This window comes from Lutra lutra, chromosome 4 (assembly GCF_902655055.1).
Source record: "Lutra lutra chromosome 4, mLutLut1.2, whole genome shotgun sequence".
Taxonomy (NCBI): Eukaryota; Metazoa; Chordata; class Mammalia; order Carnivora; family Mustelidae; genus Lutra; species Lutra lutra.
Window position 1 is genome coordinate 103727922 of NC_062281.1, and position 19490 is coordinate 103747411.

The 19490-nt window shown below is 41.8% G+C and overlaps 2 protein-coding genes and 1 non-coding gene across 3 annotated transcripts; 1 reads left to right on the forward strand and 2 right to left on the reverse strand.

Annotated features, from left to right (window-relative positions):
• Positions 1-642: 642 nt before the first annotated feature.
• CFAP276 (cilia and flagella associated protein 276) lies at positions 643-10893 on the forward strand. Its single transcript, XM_047726235.1, has 5 exons — positions 643-814; positions 8793-8909; positions 9427-9542; positions 9902-10032; positions 10468-10893. The coding sequence occupies exons 1-5, from the start codon at positions 734-736 to the stop codon at positions 10536-10538; spliced, it is 516 nt and encodes a 171-aa protein (XP_047582191.1). The 5' UTR covers positions 643-733; the 3' UTR covers positions 10539-10893.
• A 1227-nt stretch (positions 10894-12120) lies between these two features.
• LOC125099586 (small Cajal body-specific RNA 2) lies at positions 12121-12531 on the reverse strand. The gene has a single exon (XR_007127293.1). It is a non-coding gene; the product is annotated as a small Cajal body-specific RNA 2 (non-coding RNA).
• Positions 12532-13778: 1247 nt separating this feature from the next.
• TMEM167B (transmembrane protein 167B) lies at positions 13779-19490 on the reverse strand. The gene is made up of 3 exons (XM_047726236.1): positions 19336-19490; positions 17223-17354; positions 13779-16253 (listed from the first exon to the last, which is right to left on the reverse strand). Exons 1-3 carry the CDS (start codon positions 19343-19345, stop codon positions 16171-16173), a joined length of 225 nt encoding a protein of 74 aa, XP_047582192.1. The 5' UTR covers positions 19346-19490; the 3' UTR covers positions 13779-16170.

Here is a 19490-nt window from a genome sequence, read left to right on the forward strand (position 1 = left end):
ATTTATGAGCATCTCTAATTTTGCAGACGTGGCGTTCGACAATACTTTTTGTGCACCTCCTTTGTGTGCAGCGATAGAAGGAAGATTGAGGCGCCGTCTCACCTCCAGAAGTTACAGCCCGGAAGAGTGGCCCCGGTAGATGTTACCTACTGCAAGAGCCGCTTCTGGAGATCTTACTTCCATCCCGCCAAATCCACCCGTGCCTTTACAACCGGCTCTATGCGAAGCCTTAAGACTTGCTTAACTGAGGTTAAGCAAGGAGGGTTTGCGTTAGCCTGAAATTTTCCAAGCACGACACTTGGGCTCTTCCGTCTCTTAACATCTTCATTCTCTCGTTGCTTTGGTGAAAAATTCTTTCGTTAGATGTGAGGGAGAAGGAAATTCCTGGGTCATCTTTCAGGACTTCTTTACTTAACTGAAGTCTTTTGCAAGGCGGGAGGCCGACGTTTTTCAACCAAGGCTCCCAAGTGCAAATGCAGGGCTCCCCGGTACGCTCGGTGGCGCTTTCCCCTCTGCGTTTCCCAGAGCTTCCTCCGGAGGGGTCTCCCGCACTGGACCGCCAGGTGGCGCCCTTCTCGAAGGGAATTCTCCTCAGTCACAGATGGCGGGAGAGTTGCCTGGCAACCGAAAGTGGGCGTTCCAAACAATTGGGACCCGGGATCCTCCGCGTGCGTTGTGTGCGGCTGCGCGGGCTTTCCATCCCTCACACCAGCTTCTCACTCCGCATTTTACCATGCCTTTCACCCGAGACCCTTTCCAGCACCCTACGTTGGATAACGATGAGACCTACCTGGGAAAACTCCGGGCCTCCAAGGTACTGTGGTTTCTTGCGTAGATTCCCACATAGGGCGATGGCACTCTTCTTTCTGTTGGCGTGATGGGCAGGGATGGTAACTTAAAGCACTCTGGTGAGGACACTGAGTAAGGTACCAGAGAAGTTTGTTTTCTGCCTACCTCTTGGCTCCACGTTCAGATCTGCTAACGTTTCAGAGATGCTTTTGAGGAGACGGAAGTAGAGCTCTAGCCCAGAGGAACAAGGGGCCCTCGTTGCCCAAAGCAGTGCTTGTTATAATGAGGATTACTCAGGCCCAGGTCCCACCAAGCCACCCTTTGCCCTGTTTGGAAACCTGTTCTCTGAAGAGATATGAGATATGGAATGGGAGAGAATGCTCTGGAAGCCACCAGGCCATGCTTTGTACATCTGCCCTCACACCATCTCGGTCTTTTGGTTAATGCTGGAATGTGTTTTTGTATGTGTGTCAGTGATTTGAGGAATTTAAATTATCTTTTTCTGGCAGAAGTATTTGGGAAGCTTGAAATGGTACAAAGTAAGATTAATTTGATAGTAGTTGTGGCTTGATAACAGAATCAAGGAGCTTCCTTTCATTTATTCAACATTTATCATTTACTATACGCCAGCATTCTGCTCAACACTGAGGATGTGTAGATGAGTTAGATATGGCTCCTGCTTTAGAGAAACTAGTAGAAAAGCTGACAACAGCAGCAGCGAAAATGCTTGCACAACAGCACATGAGTTGTAACAGAGTTATACTCTGTCATATTGTGTGTCAGGAGAATTGGGAGCTTAAAAAAAGCTGCTCAGAACGGGTGAGTTTTCACACCCAAATATGAGTGAGCTGGACTAGGTGAGGGAGAAGGTGGAATGTGAGTTAGAAAAAAGGAAACAAGAACCAGACATTAAAGGCACGGGGGCAGCAGGTGCACGTCCATGGAAAGGAGAGAAAGAGTGGCCTGCTTGGGGCCAAAGAGTCCAGAGTGGCTGGAGCATCAATGTGAGATGGAGGAGGGGAGAGAGCAGGAGCTGGAGTCACCTACTTGGGCCGGGTGTGCTGTGTACACCATGCTTGTGAGCTAGGATTCCATCCTGGAGGCTCTGGGAAATCACATCAGGATTTTAAGCACTAGAGTGACACGATCAGTGGGTGTTTTAGAAAGCAAAGCGGTGTAGATTGGATAGAATGGGAGTGGGGACAAGAAGAATTAGCAAGGAGGAAGGAGCCTCAGAAGGCAGCAGTCTCCAGGAGGAATAACAGGTCTAAATCAGGGGATGGCAATGAGGTGCAGGTGTGAAAAAGTTGCCAAGGGTAGGACTAATGTAACTTTGTGGCTGGATATGGGCCCACGAAAGGGACAAGTCTGGGATAGCTCCTAGGTGTCCGAGGGCTTAATTGATACCATTTACTGAATGAGGCATCCAGGGGAAGCTGGTTTGGAGAGAAAAATGTGCAGATCAGTTATATAGAGGTTGCTTTTGTGGTGCCCGTGGGACATTTAAGTGAAGATGAACAGTGGGCAACATGGTTGAGAATTCTAGGTTGAAAATATATATCTAGAAGCCGCAGTACCCATGTGGTGATTTAACGCATAGGACAGAATGAGCTCATCCAGTGAAGGTGAGAATATGAAAAACAGAAACGAAACCCCTGAAGAAGGCACTGTCTAAGGGGCAGAGGGAGAAAGTAGAGCTGACAAGGGGGTTGAGCAGTAACAGGTAGAGGCAGGAGGACAGCCAGGAAGAGCTGAACCTACAGAGCATGGAGAGAACATTTGAGAGAATCAGAATCATGGTGCCAGAAAAATGCAGACACCTACCTAACTTAGTTAAAGATAAAGAGCATTGGTCACCAGCAAGAGTAGTTTCAGGGCTTGCTTGAGAAGGAGGCCAGGCTGCGGTGGCTAAAGAGGATATGGAAAGAGGGAGGAAGTGAAGATAGTAAATGTTGACTCTTGAAGAAGTCTAGATCTGCTGGCAAGGTGAAAGAGTGGTAGCTAGGCAGTGATAAAGAAATGAGAGAGAAGCTGGGTATAGGGGATGGACGCCAGGATGGTGCTGGTCTCTGAAGCGCAGGGAAAGGCTAGGTTCAAGGAAGAAAAGTTATTCTTTTTTATTATTAGTTTGGAAGTATAGTTGACTTTCAGTGTTCTCTTCATTTCAGGTGTACAACATAGCGATCTGACAATCCTATAAATTACTCAGTGTTCACCATAGTAAGTGTAGTCAACACCTGTCACCATATGACGTTATGACAATAGCATTGACACTCTCCCCAATGCTGCACCTTTAATGCCCATGACTTACTGGAAGTTTGTATCTCTTAATTTCTTCACCTATTTCACCCATATCTCCACTCACCTTCCTTCTGGCAACTGTTAGTTTGTTTTCTGCATTTATGGGTCTGTTTATGCTTTTGTTTGTTTTGCTTTGCTTTTCAGGCTCCACATGTAAGTGAAACAATATGGTATTGGACAGTCTTTGTGTTATTTCACTTAGCCAAATACCCTCTAGCTCCATCCATGTTGTTGAAAATGGCAAGATTTTTCTTTTTTTATGGCTGAGTAATATTCCATTGTGTATAGATAGGTAGATAAATAGATAAAGAATGAAGCTATATATATATATATCTATATAGATATATATAGATATCACATTTTCTTAATCCATTAATCTATCAATGGGTACTTTTGTTGCTTCCATATCTTGGCTACTGTAAATAATGCTGCATTAAATATAGTGCATATATCTTTTTGAATTAGTGTTTTCATTTTCTTTAATACGATTTTATTTATGTATTTGACAGACAGAGATCACAAGTAGGCAGAGAGGCAGGCAGAGAGAGAGGAGGAAGCAGGCTCCCTGCTGAGCAGAGAGCCCGAAGCGGGGCTCAATCCCAGGACCCTGAGATCATGACCTGAGCTAAAGGCAGAGGCTTTAACTCACTGAGCCACCCAAGTGCCCCAGTGTTTTCATTTTCTTTAGGCAAATACCTAGTAGTGGAATTACTGGGTCATGTGGCATTTCTATTTTTAATTTTTTCAGGAGCCTCTATACTGTTTCCCCAATGGCTGCACCAATTTATGTGTTCCCTTTTCTCCACATCTCCACCAACACTTGTTATTTCTTGTCTTTTTGATGCTAGCCATTCTGACTGGTGTGAGGTGATATTTCATTGTGGTTTTGGTTTGCATTTCCCTGATGATCAGTGATGTTGAGCATCTTTTCATGTGTCTGTCGGCCATTTCTATGTCCTCTTTGGAAAAATGTCTACGCAGGTCCTCTGCCCATTTTTTAATCAGATTGGGGTTTTTGGTGTTGAGTTGTATAAGTTCTTGATGTATTTTGGATACTAATTCCTTATCAGATATAGCATTTGCAAATATCTTCTTCCATCCACCAGGTTGTCTTTTCATTTTGTTGATTGCTTTCTTGGTGCGAGAACTTTTTATTTTGGTGTAATCCCAATAGTTTATTTTTGCTTTTGTTTCCCTTCCCTGAGGAGATATATCCATAAATATGTTGATAAGGCTAACGTCTTAAGAAATTACTGCCTGTGTTTTCTTTTAGAATCTTTACAGTTTCAGTTCTCACATTTAGGTTTTTAATCCACTTTCATTTTATTTTTGTGTATGGTGTAAGATAGTGGCCAGTTTCATTGTTTTGCATGTAGCTGCCCAGTTTTCCCAGCACCATTTATCAAAGAAGCTATCTTTTCCTCATTGTATATTCTTGCGTCCTTGTTCATAGATTAATTGACCATATAAGTAAGCATGGGTTTATTTCTTGGCTCTCTATCCTATTCCACTATTCTATGTTTCTCATTTTGTGCCAGTACTGTATTTTTTTTTTTTAAGTTTATGTATTTGTTTTAGCAATCTCTACACCCAGTGTAGGGGTCAAGCTCTTGACCCCCAAATCAAGAGATGCATGCTTTTCCAAGCAAGCCAGCCAGATGCCCCACGTAACATATTGCTTTGATTACTATAACTTTGTAGTATATCTTGAAATCTAGGATTGTGGTACCTCCAGCTTTGATTTGTTCTTTCTCAAGATTGCTTTGATATTCAGAATCTTTTGTGGTTCCATAAATTTTAGGATTATTTTTTTCTAGTCCTGTGAAAAATGCTATTGGCATTTTGATGGGGATTGCACTGAATCTGTAGATTGCTTCCGGTAGTATGGACATTTTAACAACATTAATTTTTCCAATCCATGAGCATGATATATCTTTCCATTTGTGCTGTCTTCAATTTCTTTCATCAGTGTCTTATAATTTTCAGGTCTTTCACTGCCTTGGTTAAATTTATTCCTAGATTTTTTATTATTTTTGGTGCAATTGTAAATGTGATTCTTTTCTTTTTTTAAGATTTTATTTATTTATTTGATACACAGAGAGAGATCACAAGTAGGCAGAGAGGCAGGTGGGACGGGGCGGGGGGGTGGGGAAGCAGGCTCCCTGCTGAGCAGAGAGCCCTTTGTGGGTCTCAATCCCAGGATCCTGAGATCATGACCTGAGCCAAAGGCAGAGGCTTACCCACTGAGCCACCCAGGTGCCCCAACAAATTTCTTTATATTAATTTTGTATTCTGTAACTTTAGGGAATTCATTTATTAACTCTAACAGTTTTTTGGTATTTTATGGGGTTTTCTATATATAGTACTGTGTCATGTGCAAATAGTGAGGGTTTTACTTCTTTCTTAACAATTTGGATACCTTTTACTCCTTTTTCTTGTCTGGTTTCTGTAGCTAAGACTTCCAATACTATGTTGAATAAAAGTGGTGATTGTGGGCATCCTTGTTTTGTTCCTGAACTTGGAAGAAAATCTTTCAATTGTCACCATTGAAATTGATGTTAACTGTGGATTTTCATATTTACCTTTATCATGTTGAGATACATTCCCTCTAAACCTACTTGTTGCGATTTTTAATAATAAACAGATGTTGTATTTTGTCAAATACTTTTTCTGCATCTATTGAAATGATCGTATTTTTATCCTTCCTCTTGTTCATGTGATGTAGCGCACTGATTTGTGGATACTGACCCCACCCCTGCATTGCTGGGGGAAAAATCCTGCTTGATCATAGTGAATGATCCTTCAAATGTATTATTGAATTTAGTGTACTCGTATTTTGTTGAAGATAGTGTACTAATATTTTGTTCATCAGGGATATTGGCTTGTAGTTTTCTTTCATTCATAGTGGCGTCTGTCTGATTTTGGTATAAGGGTAATGCTGGCCTTGTAGAATAAATTTGGAAGTTTTCCTTCCTCTTCTATTTTTTGGAATAGTTTGAAAACAATAGGTATTAAGTCTTCCTTAAATGTTTGGTAGAATTTGTTTGTGAAGCTATCTGGTCCTGCACTTTGGTTTGTTGGGAGTTTTTTGAATTACCATTTCCATTTTGTTACTAGCAATTGGTCTGTTCAAATTTTCTGTCTCTTCTTGATTTAGTTTTGGAAGATTCTATGTTTCCAGGAATTTATCCATTTTTCTAGATTTTCCAATTTGTTGGCATATAATTTTCATAGTATTTTGTTATAATTCTTTGTGTTTCTGTGATGTTGGTTATAATTTCTCCTTCATTTCTAATTTTATTTAATTCCTTGCTCTCTCTCTCTCTCTTCTTTTTTTTCCCTGATAAGTCGAGGTAAAGGTTTATCAGTTTTATGTTTTCCAAGAACCAGCTCTTGGTTTCATTTGGTTTCCTCGATCTTTGTATATGTGTGTTTGTGTGTTTGGGTCTTTCATTTATTTCTGCTCAGATCTTTATTATTTCCTTCCTTCTACTGACTTTGTTGGCTCTTCGTTAGGTTTTGTTTGTTCTTTTTTTCTAGTTTCTTTCGATATAAGATTAGATTGTTTGAGATTTTTCTTGTTTCTTGAGGTAGGCCTGTATCACTATAAAATTTCCTCTTAGAACTCTAAGACTTGGGGCACCTGGGTGGCTCAGCGGGTTAAAGCCTCTGCCTTCGGCTCAGGTCATGATCCCAGGGTCCTGGAATCGAGTCCCACATTGGACTCTCTGCTCAAGAGGGAGCCTGCTTCCTCCTCTCATTCTCTGCCTGCCTCTCTGCCTACTTGTGATCTCTGTCAAATAAATAAATAAAATCTTTAAAAAAAAAAAAAAGAACTCTAAGACTTAGGACAGACAGTTGTGTTTTCATTTTCATTTTCTCTATATTTCTCTATTTCCTCTGATTTCTTGGTTGACCCATTGGTTGCTCAGTAGCATGTTGTCTAACCTCCATGTGTTTTTGTTTTCCAGGGTTTTTTTCTCCTAATTGATTTCTGGTTTCATACCATTGTGGTTGGAAAAGTTGCTTGATGTGATTTCTGTCTTCTTAAGTTTATTGAGACTTGTTTTGTGGTCTGACATGTGATCTCTCCTAGACAATGCTCCACGTACTCTGGAAAAGAATGTGTATTCTGGTGCTTTGGATGGATTGTATATATCTATTGTGCCCATCTGATCTAATGCATTGTTCAAAGCAATCAATTCCTTCTTGATTTTCTGTCTGGATGGTTTATCCATTAATACAAGTGGGTATTAAAGTCCCCTAGTATTGGTATATTACTGTCAGTTCTTCCTTTATGTCTATTTATATTTGCTTTATGTATTTAGGTGCTTCTATTTTGGGTACATAGCTATTCACAATTATGATATCCTCTTATTGGATTGATGCCTCTATCACTGTGAAATGCCCTTATTTGACTCTTGCTACAGTCTTTGTTCTAAAGTTTATTTTGTCTAATATGAGTATTGCTACCTAGCTCCTTTTTTTTTTTTTTTTTTTTTTTTTTTTTGGCTTCCATTTGAATGGACTATCTTTTTCCATTCATAAGGGTTATCCTTGAGTTAAAGGTAAGACTTCTTTCTTTGAGATGGAAGGACACTGGATGTGAGGATGGTATTCATGCTTGACAGTCTTGACTTTCTCAATGAAAGACAGTCTCATTCTTCTGCTGAATGAGGACATTTGACGCTTATGTAGTCTTTAAGGAATGGGAGGAGAACCGCCTATGCCCGCATCATATATTTGTAGTTTTCTTGTTTCATTTGTCATATTTTTTGGTGATAGCACACTGTCTGATACATACTATCTATCCAATTAATGTCTAACTGACCTGAGTTACACAGCACTGCCGTATATAGAAGGGAAGGGGGTTCCAACACTGGATAGGTTGAATTTGATCTCTACTAGGTTGAAACTGTACTCACAGTCATTATTCAAATAGTATTTAGTTTTTGAACACCAAGTGTTGGGTTGCGGTGCTAGGTACTAGAGTATAGTGAACAATATGGCATTTTTACATTAAATGGCAAAATCAGTTACATGCTTTTCACATTCATGCTTATCCGGTTCTATTTAGAAGACTGACTATTCAGTGTACTTTTCTATGACACTTCTGCAGCCACAACGACCCATCCCTGCTTACTGCAATCTTTTTCTCTTCCTGCTTAGACACTGCACTCTCCCGATTCTTTTGACTCTGACTTCCTTAGCATCCTCTCTCCTCCCCTCCCCCCATTATAATATTGTGCAATCATGAGCCCTTTTGGCCACCCCTCTTTTTGTAGGCATCAGCCACTACTTCATGTGGATGACCTCCAGACCTCTATTACTTGTTCCGAGCTCTCCTCCAAGTTTCAACTTCCCATTTTCCACCTGTTGACAGCATTTGGACAACGTATCTTTTCTTCAAACTCAGTATGTCTAAACCTGAGATCATCATCTTTCTTATCTTCTCCACGCTCTTGACCCCGTCCCACTCCACCCCTTTGCCTGTATTCCTGGCCTACTTCTGTCAGTTCTAAGATTGAAAACTTAGGAGCATCAAAAGCCTGGGAGTTTTGCTTCATATCATTCTTCCCTTTGAAGATATCCCCCTGAGGTTCAGTTAAAATAGGCTGGAATAAGGAGATGGATGTCACTGAAGCTATCACATCAGCAAGGCCTCCTGTAACCAGGTCCTGCGTGTGGTTTCTCTTTTGCAGAAACTGCCATATAAGAACCCAGCTCACCTTGCTCAGCAACAGGAACCCTGGAGTCGGCTCAGCTCAACTCCCACAATCACCTCCATGAGGCGGGATGTTTATTTTTTTGATCCTGAGGTACCTATAGCATTGAAATTCTATTTCTCTTTACATCTGCGTAAGACTCATGAATCTCTTTTTTGAAAGGTCATCTGTCCTTCATGGCATCAGCATCTTTACTTTGTCCCCAGTCCAAGGTCCTACCAAATCTAAAACCTAACACTAATTTATCTGGCCTCTGGGAAGTTGGAAGGCTTGTGTTTTGTCCAGTTGATTATCTGGAGCAAATCATTTTCTCACCAGACTTTTCACTTTTCTGATTATAACCAGAAATGAGGTAAGGCCCAGTAAGCCCAAGTGAAGGACAATAAGATGTCCATAGCTCCTGTGAGACCTCACCCCTCATTAGACCTAAGCATGACACAATTCTATATTGACAAGAGTTAAAATGTCCTTGGTATATAAGGAGTTGGTGGACCTCAGGCCCAAAAGGGGTTCATTCTGCTTCTGGGGAAAAAGTAGAGCCCAACAGAACCTGTCTAGAGTTGGGGTAGAGGTAGCAAGCTAACCCTGGGGTGACTGACTTCCTCTGTAGATACCAAAGGATGACCTGGATTTCCGCTTAGCAGCCTTGTACAACCACCACACAGGGACATTCAAGAACAAAAGTGAGATACTCTTACACCAGGAGACTACCCAGGATACCCATGGGTAAGTGGTGGAGGCAGAGCCTCTCCACCCTAAGGACAATGCCATCCAGTCATGTAAGGTAAATCGTCACCTGGGAAATAAAAATAATCAGTAGGTACTCATTTGTAGACCCATTCCTCTGCTTTTTACATCTGTATCTATAATGCAATTTCTGTATTTTTATTTACTAAAAGGAATAGAGATCCTCCAGCATTGTGCTCATCTGTATAAACAAACAAAATCTTCAGTTAATTCCTAGAGGGCAAAAAGGGCCTTTGGCTGCATTATTTTTGAGGCTGCATGCAACTCTCATTCCCTCCTCACCTTTCTTCTTCTGATTCATTTCACTCTCCCCTGTTCTTCCCCATACCATCTTCTAGAATCATCAAGACCCAATTCCCTGGAGAACTTTTACCCCCTCCTCCACCACCTTCCATCACTTCCTGGTCTAACATCAGATACTGGATCAACCCTAAGAAGGAGTCTATCCACAGCATCCAGGGATCCATAGGTAAGGGTTAGAAGACTGGATGGGCAGATGGGTGGTACCAGAGTTTTTTAAAATGACCCAGGAATCAGGAAGTTGAGGTGATTGGTCATTAGGGAACTTCAGGGATAACTGAAGGTCTTGGAGTAGTAGTGACTAAGCTGGCACATTATTAGACTAATACCAGAGGACATACTGCCTAAAAGCTAGGAAATGAATTCCATTTTTCAGAGCTTTTAACAGGCTTAGGTCTAAGGGACAAAAGTGTAGGAAAGGGCAGAAACCTGGGAGTGGAAGACCTACAGCTCTCTCCCATCAGTCCTCTCTATAGGTCAGTTTCCCCAGGTACTAAAAGAACCTTCTCCACAGCACCCAGAAATGTGTGGGTGATTATAGGTTCCCAGAAAAGGCAAAGGATTTGAAATTCACAGCCTACCCCCTGTTCTCTTTTCTCCACAGTGTCCCCTCACACTGCAGCCACCAATGGAGGCTACTCCCGAAAGAATGATGGTGGCTTCTTCTCTACCTAATGTTAACAGGCCCCTGGACTAATTAATCATAGTGGAACATCTGCTGCCCACCTCCATTAAATAAATTTGTGCTGGATGAAGCCTGAAGTGTGTTACCCATGGACTAGAGTTGCTACTTGACTGCTCTTAAAATGTGGGAGGGAAGTTTCCCAACTTTAGAGACTAGTCCTATTGGACATTTTTGCAATTTAAGTCATCTTGCTGAAAAGCTAAGGATCTAGAACAAAACAGCATATGGGGTGCCTTCAAGGCTCAGTTGATTAACTATCTCTGTTAATCTCAGCTCGGGTCTTGGGTCTTGGGGTCATGAGTTCAGGCCCCACATAAGGCTGGGTATGGAGTCTCCTTAAAATAAGAAAGAAAAACAACAACAACAACAACAACACTGTTTTTGGCAGGGGACAGGTATTTATATTTTGTAAACTGGGCTCATTCCAAACATAGATATATCAACATTTCTTGCAAACTTGTATGTCAGCCACTGAGCTAAGTGTCAGGGACATAGCCCATTTTCTTAATGAGCTTACCACACCATAATTCTGGTAATTCTGTGTAGCGTTAACGTTTATGCTGAAGTCACACTTATCATATTTCAGACCTTCCAGATTTAGTCATCTGCTGGGCTCTACTTTTCCATAAGGGTTCCATCTTCCTGGACCTGGCTCCTTGCTACTGTTCATTCTCTAATTCTGCTGTCTTTTTGCCTGGGAGTCATTTTCCTTTTGTCAGTTTATGCTGTGAAATACCGCCCCTGATTATTATAAATGTGGTTCAACAACCTGGTGCTTGGGTTTGAAGGTATCTAAAAACATGCATTAATGTGGTTTCTAAAATTTTAAGTCACTCAGGGGAACCTGCTGTTATATTGGACAAGAAATGGCAGAACTTTCAGAACATTGTAGTGTAAATTCCCATTTCTAAGTTTGGACAACATATGCATTGTTGAACAATTCAGATATGAAAGTTTCTTCCTGTTAACTCAGGCACAGGGTCCTTAAGTTCCATTGAACTATCGCGGCTCCTCTTCCACAGAGATGCTCCAACCTATTCAGAACATCTGCTGCCAACTGGCAATATCAAGTTTCAGTTCTCATTATTTAGAATGGCTGAAAGTGGCAGAGAGGGGGGACTCTCTAGCTAATCATCTCATACAGGTTGATACTGAGTATTAAAAAAGTGTATTATCGTGACCCGTAAATCGAGTCTTAAAAATATAGACTCGTGGACCTCCTTAATAATTCTAATTCAGTAAAGGGGGGGGGGGAATCTGACATTTTTATAAGCTCTCCAAGTTCCCTTATGGAGATATATATATATGTATAACCTTCAGCGGCATATACTGTACAGGGGGCCACCAGTGTTAGTACCATACAAAGAATCATAACACGTCGGGCCTAAAGGAAAAAAGGAAAGGGACTAGGGAAAAGCACTGCAGCACCAAACAAGGAGTCCGTGCCCTTCCCGCTCCCGCAGGTCGGACGATAGCTCCTTCACCCCTGCCTCAGCCCCCAGCGCCGGGCCCCGCCGCCGCCTTTTAACGTTTAGCTCCAATGCCACGGGCGATCACGCTCCGGGGCCAGGCTCAGATCAGAATCGCCTCGATAATCAGCGGCCCGAGACAAGCCCGGCCTCGTCTATCTGATCAATTCATCACTTCTGAGCGCCGGGCCCCGTTAAGACCAGCTCCGGGACCGCGGCGTTGCCGCCGCCCAAGGGGCCTCGCTGCACATAGCCCCGAGGACGGGGCTTCGCAGGAGGAGAGCTTTTCATCTCGGGTAGGCCCGGCGGGGCTACGGTCGCAACCCGATCAAATAAGATCAAGGTGTAGGCGGGGGGAGGGGCTCAGAAAAGGGCGCTCACATTCGTCTTGCACGCCTCATGCGCACACTCACGCATTCGCTCGTCCATTCACTCAGCCCACACGCGCCATCCACGCAGCACCGTAAAAACACACAATACACCCGGTCCCCAAGCCGTGCTCCCTCCGGGAAGGGACCGGAACTCTCACCCTCTTTTAAATCTCTCCGCCCCCCCCCAGCCTCGGTGGATTATGGGAGGAACCACTGAGCTCAGCCTCTCCCTTGGTGTGCGCTCTGCTGCCCCCGCGTGGCCCGGAGGGGAACCCGGGTCCCAGAGAAAAGCTGGACAAGTTCCCACAATACTAAATTGTGATTGTCTTAAGATCTTTGTGCAGGTACATTCTTATATCCGTATATATAGCTTTCCTTTGGTCTTTGACCCAAGTCTTTCATTCAGGTTCTGAATACAAGATGATTCAGTGTAGAAGGTTTATAGGTGACCTGCTGCTTTCCCGTGGAAAGGCAAATCCTGGTCACTAACCAGTATCAGCTTCTCCAATAGCTCCTTCCCCCAGGGGAGAAGGAAAACACCACTTTAGCAAAGAGAAAGTTGGGAATAGATTATTTAAATCCAATGTCTTGGGAGTCAGGATACTGTTAAATGAGTATAAGTAGGAAGGCATATCCCTGGCATTTACAAGAGCCCCCTTGTTACCGCGAACTTGACGCTATCTATGGCATTCATATTGCTGAACCTTCACTTAACTTTCACATCCATTACAGCATGTCTAACTTTCAAACTCCAGAATAAGTAGTGAAAAAAAAGTAGTGTTTATATAATGTGAATTAGCTCCATTCATACTAGGGAACACACTTTTAATGTCTCAGTTCCTTCTTTCTCCTTCTTCAATGAAAAAGGTATGTGTGTGGGTAGGATAAATCAGAATTTTGTGAATTTATAATTTGTAACTGCCAGTTCCACCATACACTTGGAATAAACAAATAGGGGGATACTATCCATTTATGTGCCATGGCTGGTTAACCTGATAACCTCATTTGAATGAAGTTCATGGCTGGTAATAACATAATATTTGTCTTTTAATAGTAGTGGTAGATAAAATGTATTGTTGTCTGCCTTATTTAACATGCTTCAAAACTTATCCATATATATATGTATATGTATATGTATTTGTATATGTATATATATGTAATGTATATATTTATATATATAAGCTGATACATGTATTAGCTCCCTCAAAGGAAAAAACTGCACCTTCACAAATTCTAAACTATACCATATATTTGGTGACCATCACAAGGGGTCAACTGGAATAATGATATTCACTAATGTAAACTAAAAAGGTATACTTGGGTAGAACCAAGGGGAGTATTGAACAACGTTCAATGAATTCCATCATGTGACAAATAAAATGGACAAAAATGGTAGGGAAAGAAATTTTATTTTCAAGGATTTGTGCAGATAATGGTGAATAAAAATTTGTATTTTAACTATAAAAGGCTGACTTCATTCCACCCTGGCATTCAGAGCTTATGGTAATGCCAGTTTGAATCTGAGGCAATATCGCTATCCCCCTTCTTCCACCCCAAAAGACTCCCTCAGAGGAACAACTTCTACAATTTTCACTCAAAAAACATATGACACATCAACCAAAGCAATGAGTTAAACAGCCTTCTGCTTCTCTGCTTACATAAAAGCAAGAAATGAAATAAGCTGTGTATTTGTTTCTTGCTATAAACTGCCTTCATTCTGTGCACTTTTTGGTACATTCTCTTAGGAAAACATCTCAAAATATAACAATTTATGTCAAGATGACCCACCCGGGAGGCTGTAAAAATTGGCTTCAACGCCTAGAACTGTGAAATGAAATGGGTTTAAAATCGGAAGCAGCTCTCCTCACTGAGCTTAGAGACATTAGCCCTATTGGAAAACAAGTCATTAAAGCTACAAAATAACAAGTGCAAAACATGCTGAACCTGTATTTTCAGGGAGTAACCTTCCTGTTGGCCAACAGGTCCCAAACACACCTACAAGGTATAACTCTTCTTTTCTGTTCCAATAGATGTCCTTTCCCTCGTGTGAAAGATCCTCAGAAGTGACAATAGAAAACATATTAATCACTGAGATTGATTTACCCTGTGGGCCAATTCTTGAAGAGACAAAAAAGCCACAATTCTGAGATGATTAGACATGTAGTGTTTACTTGAGGACTTTTTACACTCTAGAAACTCTCAAACCACTAAACTGGCTTATTTCAGAACCTAAACCTTCTAGCAGCTTTTCTTTGGAGAAAAGACAAAAGACAATTTCCTGCCACACAGGGGTCAACCACAACGGATTTGTCCACAGTCAAGTTTTACTGGAATGGACAATTCAATTGGTTCCTATGTTGATGCCTGCTTTTTACAATAATTAGACTAACACACTCTTTTTTTTTTTTAATAGATAAGTCTTCCCTTCAAATGGTGAGTCATCTAAAATGATTTGTGTAAGAATTGCCATATCCATGGAAAAGCCCATTAATCCCCATTGCAAACATCTGTTTTACTTAACTTTAGAAAACACCCTCATTTTATTTGTGGATTCTGTGAACTTTCCAAACATGCCCATGAATAGCAGCAACTTCTCTCACTCATTTCAATTTATCATGTTCTTATAATACAAAGAATTTCCAAGAGATAGGTAGAGAGTACTCCAATATGAGGAAAACTAAGAGTTGCCCAAGAAAAACAAGTGATCAATTAAAAATTGCCATAATAATCCAGACTCAGAGTAAGGTTGTGTCTTGGATAACATGACAAAACATCCATCTAACATCACAATAAATTCTTAAACTAGATGACCTTACTAGTGTATTAATTATATACTAGATTTCTTTTACCTTAACTGCAAATATATTAAAAATTATTTCTTCAGTACTTTCTCTTTCCCCTAGTGGTGGCATTTAAGACTGAGTAACACTATTTAGCACTCAGTAATTCAGAGCATATAAAAAGGCTTTAGGAAAATTGCAACAGTGGATTCATTTTCCATATACCATTTGATGGGATGAAGTCTCCTTTGGGGAATATCGGTAAACAGAACATTTTTCTTTATCAAGTTACCGCTTTCTGGTCTCATTATGGACAGTTAATTCCCAAATCTTATGTAGGCCCGGATTTTCTTGGCAAACTCTTGAGCTACCAGCATACAGTACATTTATTTCATCTGTCTTCTTTTTGCAGTGAGGACCATGCCTCTCTCTCTTATGTTCCCAGATGGGTATATGAAAGAGAAATTTCCAAAGCCAAAAAATTTTCTTGGCATTGTGTAACTCCTGTTCCCCACCCTCCTCCACCCCACCAACTCACCCCCCCCCTCACCAATTTGCCAAATCCAAATCAAACAGTGAAAAAAAAAAAAGTCAAGTCTTGAAAATTCTCTCTCTTCTCAAGAGGTGTGAATACTGAGCCTCAGTTTGAAAAGATCCTGATGATGGGCTGAAGAACAGAACAGAACAGGTGACAGGTTTTTATGCAGGAGGTATGTAATCTTATCACTGTGGGGTGTAATTTATCTGGACATCATATGCTCTCTGCTGAGGACTGATTCACACAGATCCAAAGAAGTTGGCCTTCTGGGAGTCCCCTGAAGCATAAATAATGTTTGTAACCATGAGGAATTTCCCCCCTATATGGTAGGAGCAAATGCTGTGGTGTCATCTTGGGGACTTTGATGATTTTAGCTGAGCTCTCTTATGCTGGGCCCAGGCCCCGGACAGTTTCTTCACTCTCATCCTCTCGTTTGGCAGCTGAAGAGACGGATGCTTTGGAATTCATTTTACAAACAGGACGTAAAAGGCCATTACAACACAGGCGATTGCCACAGCAGCGTGCAGCCTGGTTCCAATCACAGCGGCTGGCAGACAAAAGTAAAAAGAGAAAAGAAATCACACCCTGCCTTTCATCTAAGTCCTCATTTCAAGGTGGTATTTTGAAATCTCTAGTCACGATGAAGAGACCTATCAAGGTTCTCAAGAACCCACCCAGGGATGCATTTAAATACTAGCCATAAGCCATAGATTCTAGGTGAATACACTGTTTTTATTTTGTATTTTTTGTAATTTGTATTTTGTTCTATTTTGAAAAAAGATTTAAGTAGGTAGGATATACCCTTAATAAAAAGTAAAAAAAGCATCTGAGTTAATGAACTCAGTCTTTTTTTTTTTTTAAAGATTTTATTTATTTATTTGATAGAGACACGAGAGAGAGAGAGGGAACAGAAGCAGGGGGAGTGGGAGAGGGAAAAGCAGGCTTCCAGCCAAGCAGGGAGCCCGATGCTGGGCTCAATCCCAGGAGGCTGGGATCATGGCCTGAGCCGAAGGCAGATGCCCAACGACTGAGCCACCCAGGTGCCCCAATGAACTCAGTCTTAAAAGAGACTCCAATATATTCTTTTCTAAAAGTCAGAAAAACTTTTCATTGGGAAGAAATTCCAACAGTTCTAGGCCAGTGTAAACTGCTTTTATTTAGATGCTTTTACCCCACGGAGAATATATATATATATATATTTTAAAGATTTTATTTATTTATTTGACAGAGAGAGATCACAAGTAGATGGAGAGGCAGGCAGAGAGAGAGAGGGAAGCAGGATCTCCGCCGAGCAGAGAACCCGATGCGGGACTCGATCCCAGGACCCTGAGATCATGACCCGAGCCAAAGGCAGTGGCTTAACCCACTGAGCCACCCAGGCGCCCAACCCCACGGAGAATATTAAAATTACCTTGATGCTAAAATAAACTTATGTAAAAGGGAACCAAACACACTGCAGGCCAATCCCCCTCCCCCCGACACTTAGTAGCACCTCACTGTCCAGGGATGATTATACCTTTGTAAAACACACCCCAAACTCCCTTCTTCTCTGATAGCAGCCAGGTTTTGAGACGAGGTACCTTCTTGAAGTAAGCACAGGTGCAAACAAAGAGCAAACCAAACACCAGAATCCCATCCAAGGAGTACACTGTTACAGAAAGAAAAAAAAAAACACATATACACCTTTGGTACAAGTCTAGCTTGCGACAGGTGATCCCATTTGAGAACTCCAAAGAGAATAGAATGATATAATATCAAGATGCTAAAATCAACTAGCAATGCCAATACTTGACAAGATTGAGCCAAAATCCTGGGACTTTGAGACAAAATCCTGGAAGTAACAAAGTTACTTCATTGTTCCCCAAATTGCTTGGAGACAACCCCCTTAGAAAGATTTCACTGCACCCTCTCCTCCCCTTTCAAGAGCTATAAGTCCTGAGAAGAGTGCATCACAAATCAGTCTCCCAGAAATGGTCAGTGTTGGTAAAAGTTTGAGAGAGGCGTAAGAATCCTTGGAGCCTGAGCTGAGGAAAGTACCCATGTTGCTATTATCAGTCAGTCATGTGATAAAGGAGAGCCAGATGTTTAGCCAAGTCTCTCAAATCTGCCTTTGTTGAAGAATATGTTAAGGCAAAAACTAAAGCTTAATTGGAAATAGCAAGAGTTAGAGTTCATAAAACTACAATTTTCCTATGCTTATCTTACACCTCATGCACAATACTCTACTTACAAACCAAATTTCAGCTAGAATAACAGATTCTTGTTTAAAAAAAAAGTATCTGAGGTATCAACATAGAACAATTGTGGAAAAAAGCATTGAACAATTAGTTCTTTTTCTTGCATATGTAAAACAAGCTATTTCTTGTACATGTAAACACAATGAAGCACCTAACCGAAAAAAAAAAAAAAATTCAGACCATAAAAGGAGGGAAGGTAACTAAAATTTACTCGGTGATTATTACGTATCAGACTGCTTTCTTATTTCCTGGCTCGGATGATTTCTTCCTCCAGTGATGTTCCTTCTGGTACTGTGCTTAGTAACTTCAGACCTGTGACTTGCCCAGGAAGCTTCAAAAGGCTATTTTACATAATCAGTAGCTGCCAGTTCCGCACCACTCTTATCTCCCTCTCTCCAGTAAAACTATCTCATAGCCAGCTGTCACATGAGAAAGGGTCCAGTAAATTAACACATACATGCAATTCTTATGATGAATGACAGTTTAATATATTCTTTTACTTTCATAAGTTCTTGCAGACAATGCCAAAATTTACAAGGAGGTGAAATCTGAGTCTCCACTGCCAGGCTTATGGAAAAGGTACTTCTAAGAAATACCTTCCTATGCCCCTCAAATCATACTAGGAGGCCTTCTCTTCTTTCCTGTAAAGCTGACTCTAAAGACCATAAAAGTCCTGCTTCCTGCACCTCCCTGGAATTCGGCAATCATGTCTATAAAGTGTTTGAAGGCGTCTGGAAAATTAGGTCGGATAAACAGGGTTGCAACTGCCACATCGTTTAGAAGAGGCAGTGTCTAAACTCAACCCCTGCAACACCAGCCAGGATCTCCAGATGGGATCACTCTCAGGCAGGACTTCAGAATCAAACAAGAGAAAGCTTTCTGGCTTTTTTTTTTTTTTTTTTTTTTCCAAAACAAGAACTTTGTTTAAAGGTCTACATTCGCCTCCAAAAAGTGTGAGACTTGACACTCTGTGATTTTTTGGTCCTCCCAACGAAGCTACAGTCCGAAAGTATGAAAACGTAGGGGCTGAGAGGAGGATCCTCTCTCTTCCCTGGTGCAAAAGCAATAGTTCAACTGGGACTGGCCTGCCCAGAAGTCTTGCAAGGGCTAGAACGAACTTTTAGGAAGGGGGAAGAGAAAGCACAGACTTTCTCTTCCTAAGGACTGAGGACTCATGTGGAGTGTGGAGACGAAAGGCACTGTTATTTCTAGATGGGCACTGGACGGGGGAACCGCGGAAGGGTTTGGGGAACAAGGGTTGGGGCACTGAAAAGCCATGGTGGGGCTGGGCTGGGAGGGGGCGGGGAGAATGGCCACGTCAGTCCCGGCCCCGCCCGCCACGTTTCTCCTCGTCCTTTACTCCCATTCTCCACTCTGGGTATTGGCTCTCACCGTTCGTCATGGCGGCTGGGCCCGGGCCTGGCTAGGGGTTCCGCGATCAGCTGTGAGTGGTATCCGTGAAGACTGGAGAAGCCAGCTCCGTGTTGACACTTCCCGATTGGGGCCGCAGCGACGGGTAGAAGGCGTTGTACGCAGGCGCAAGGGCA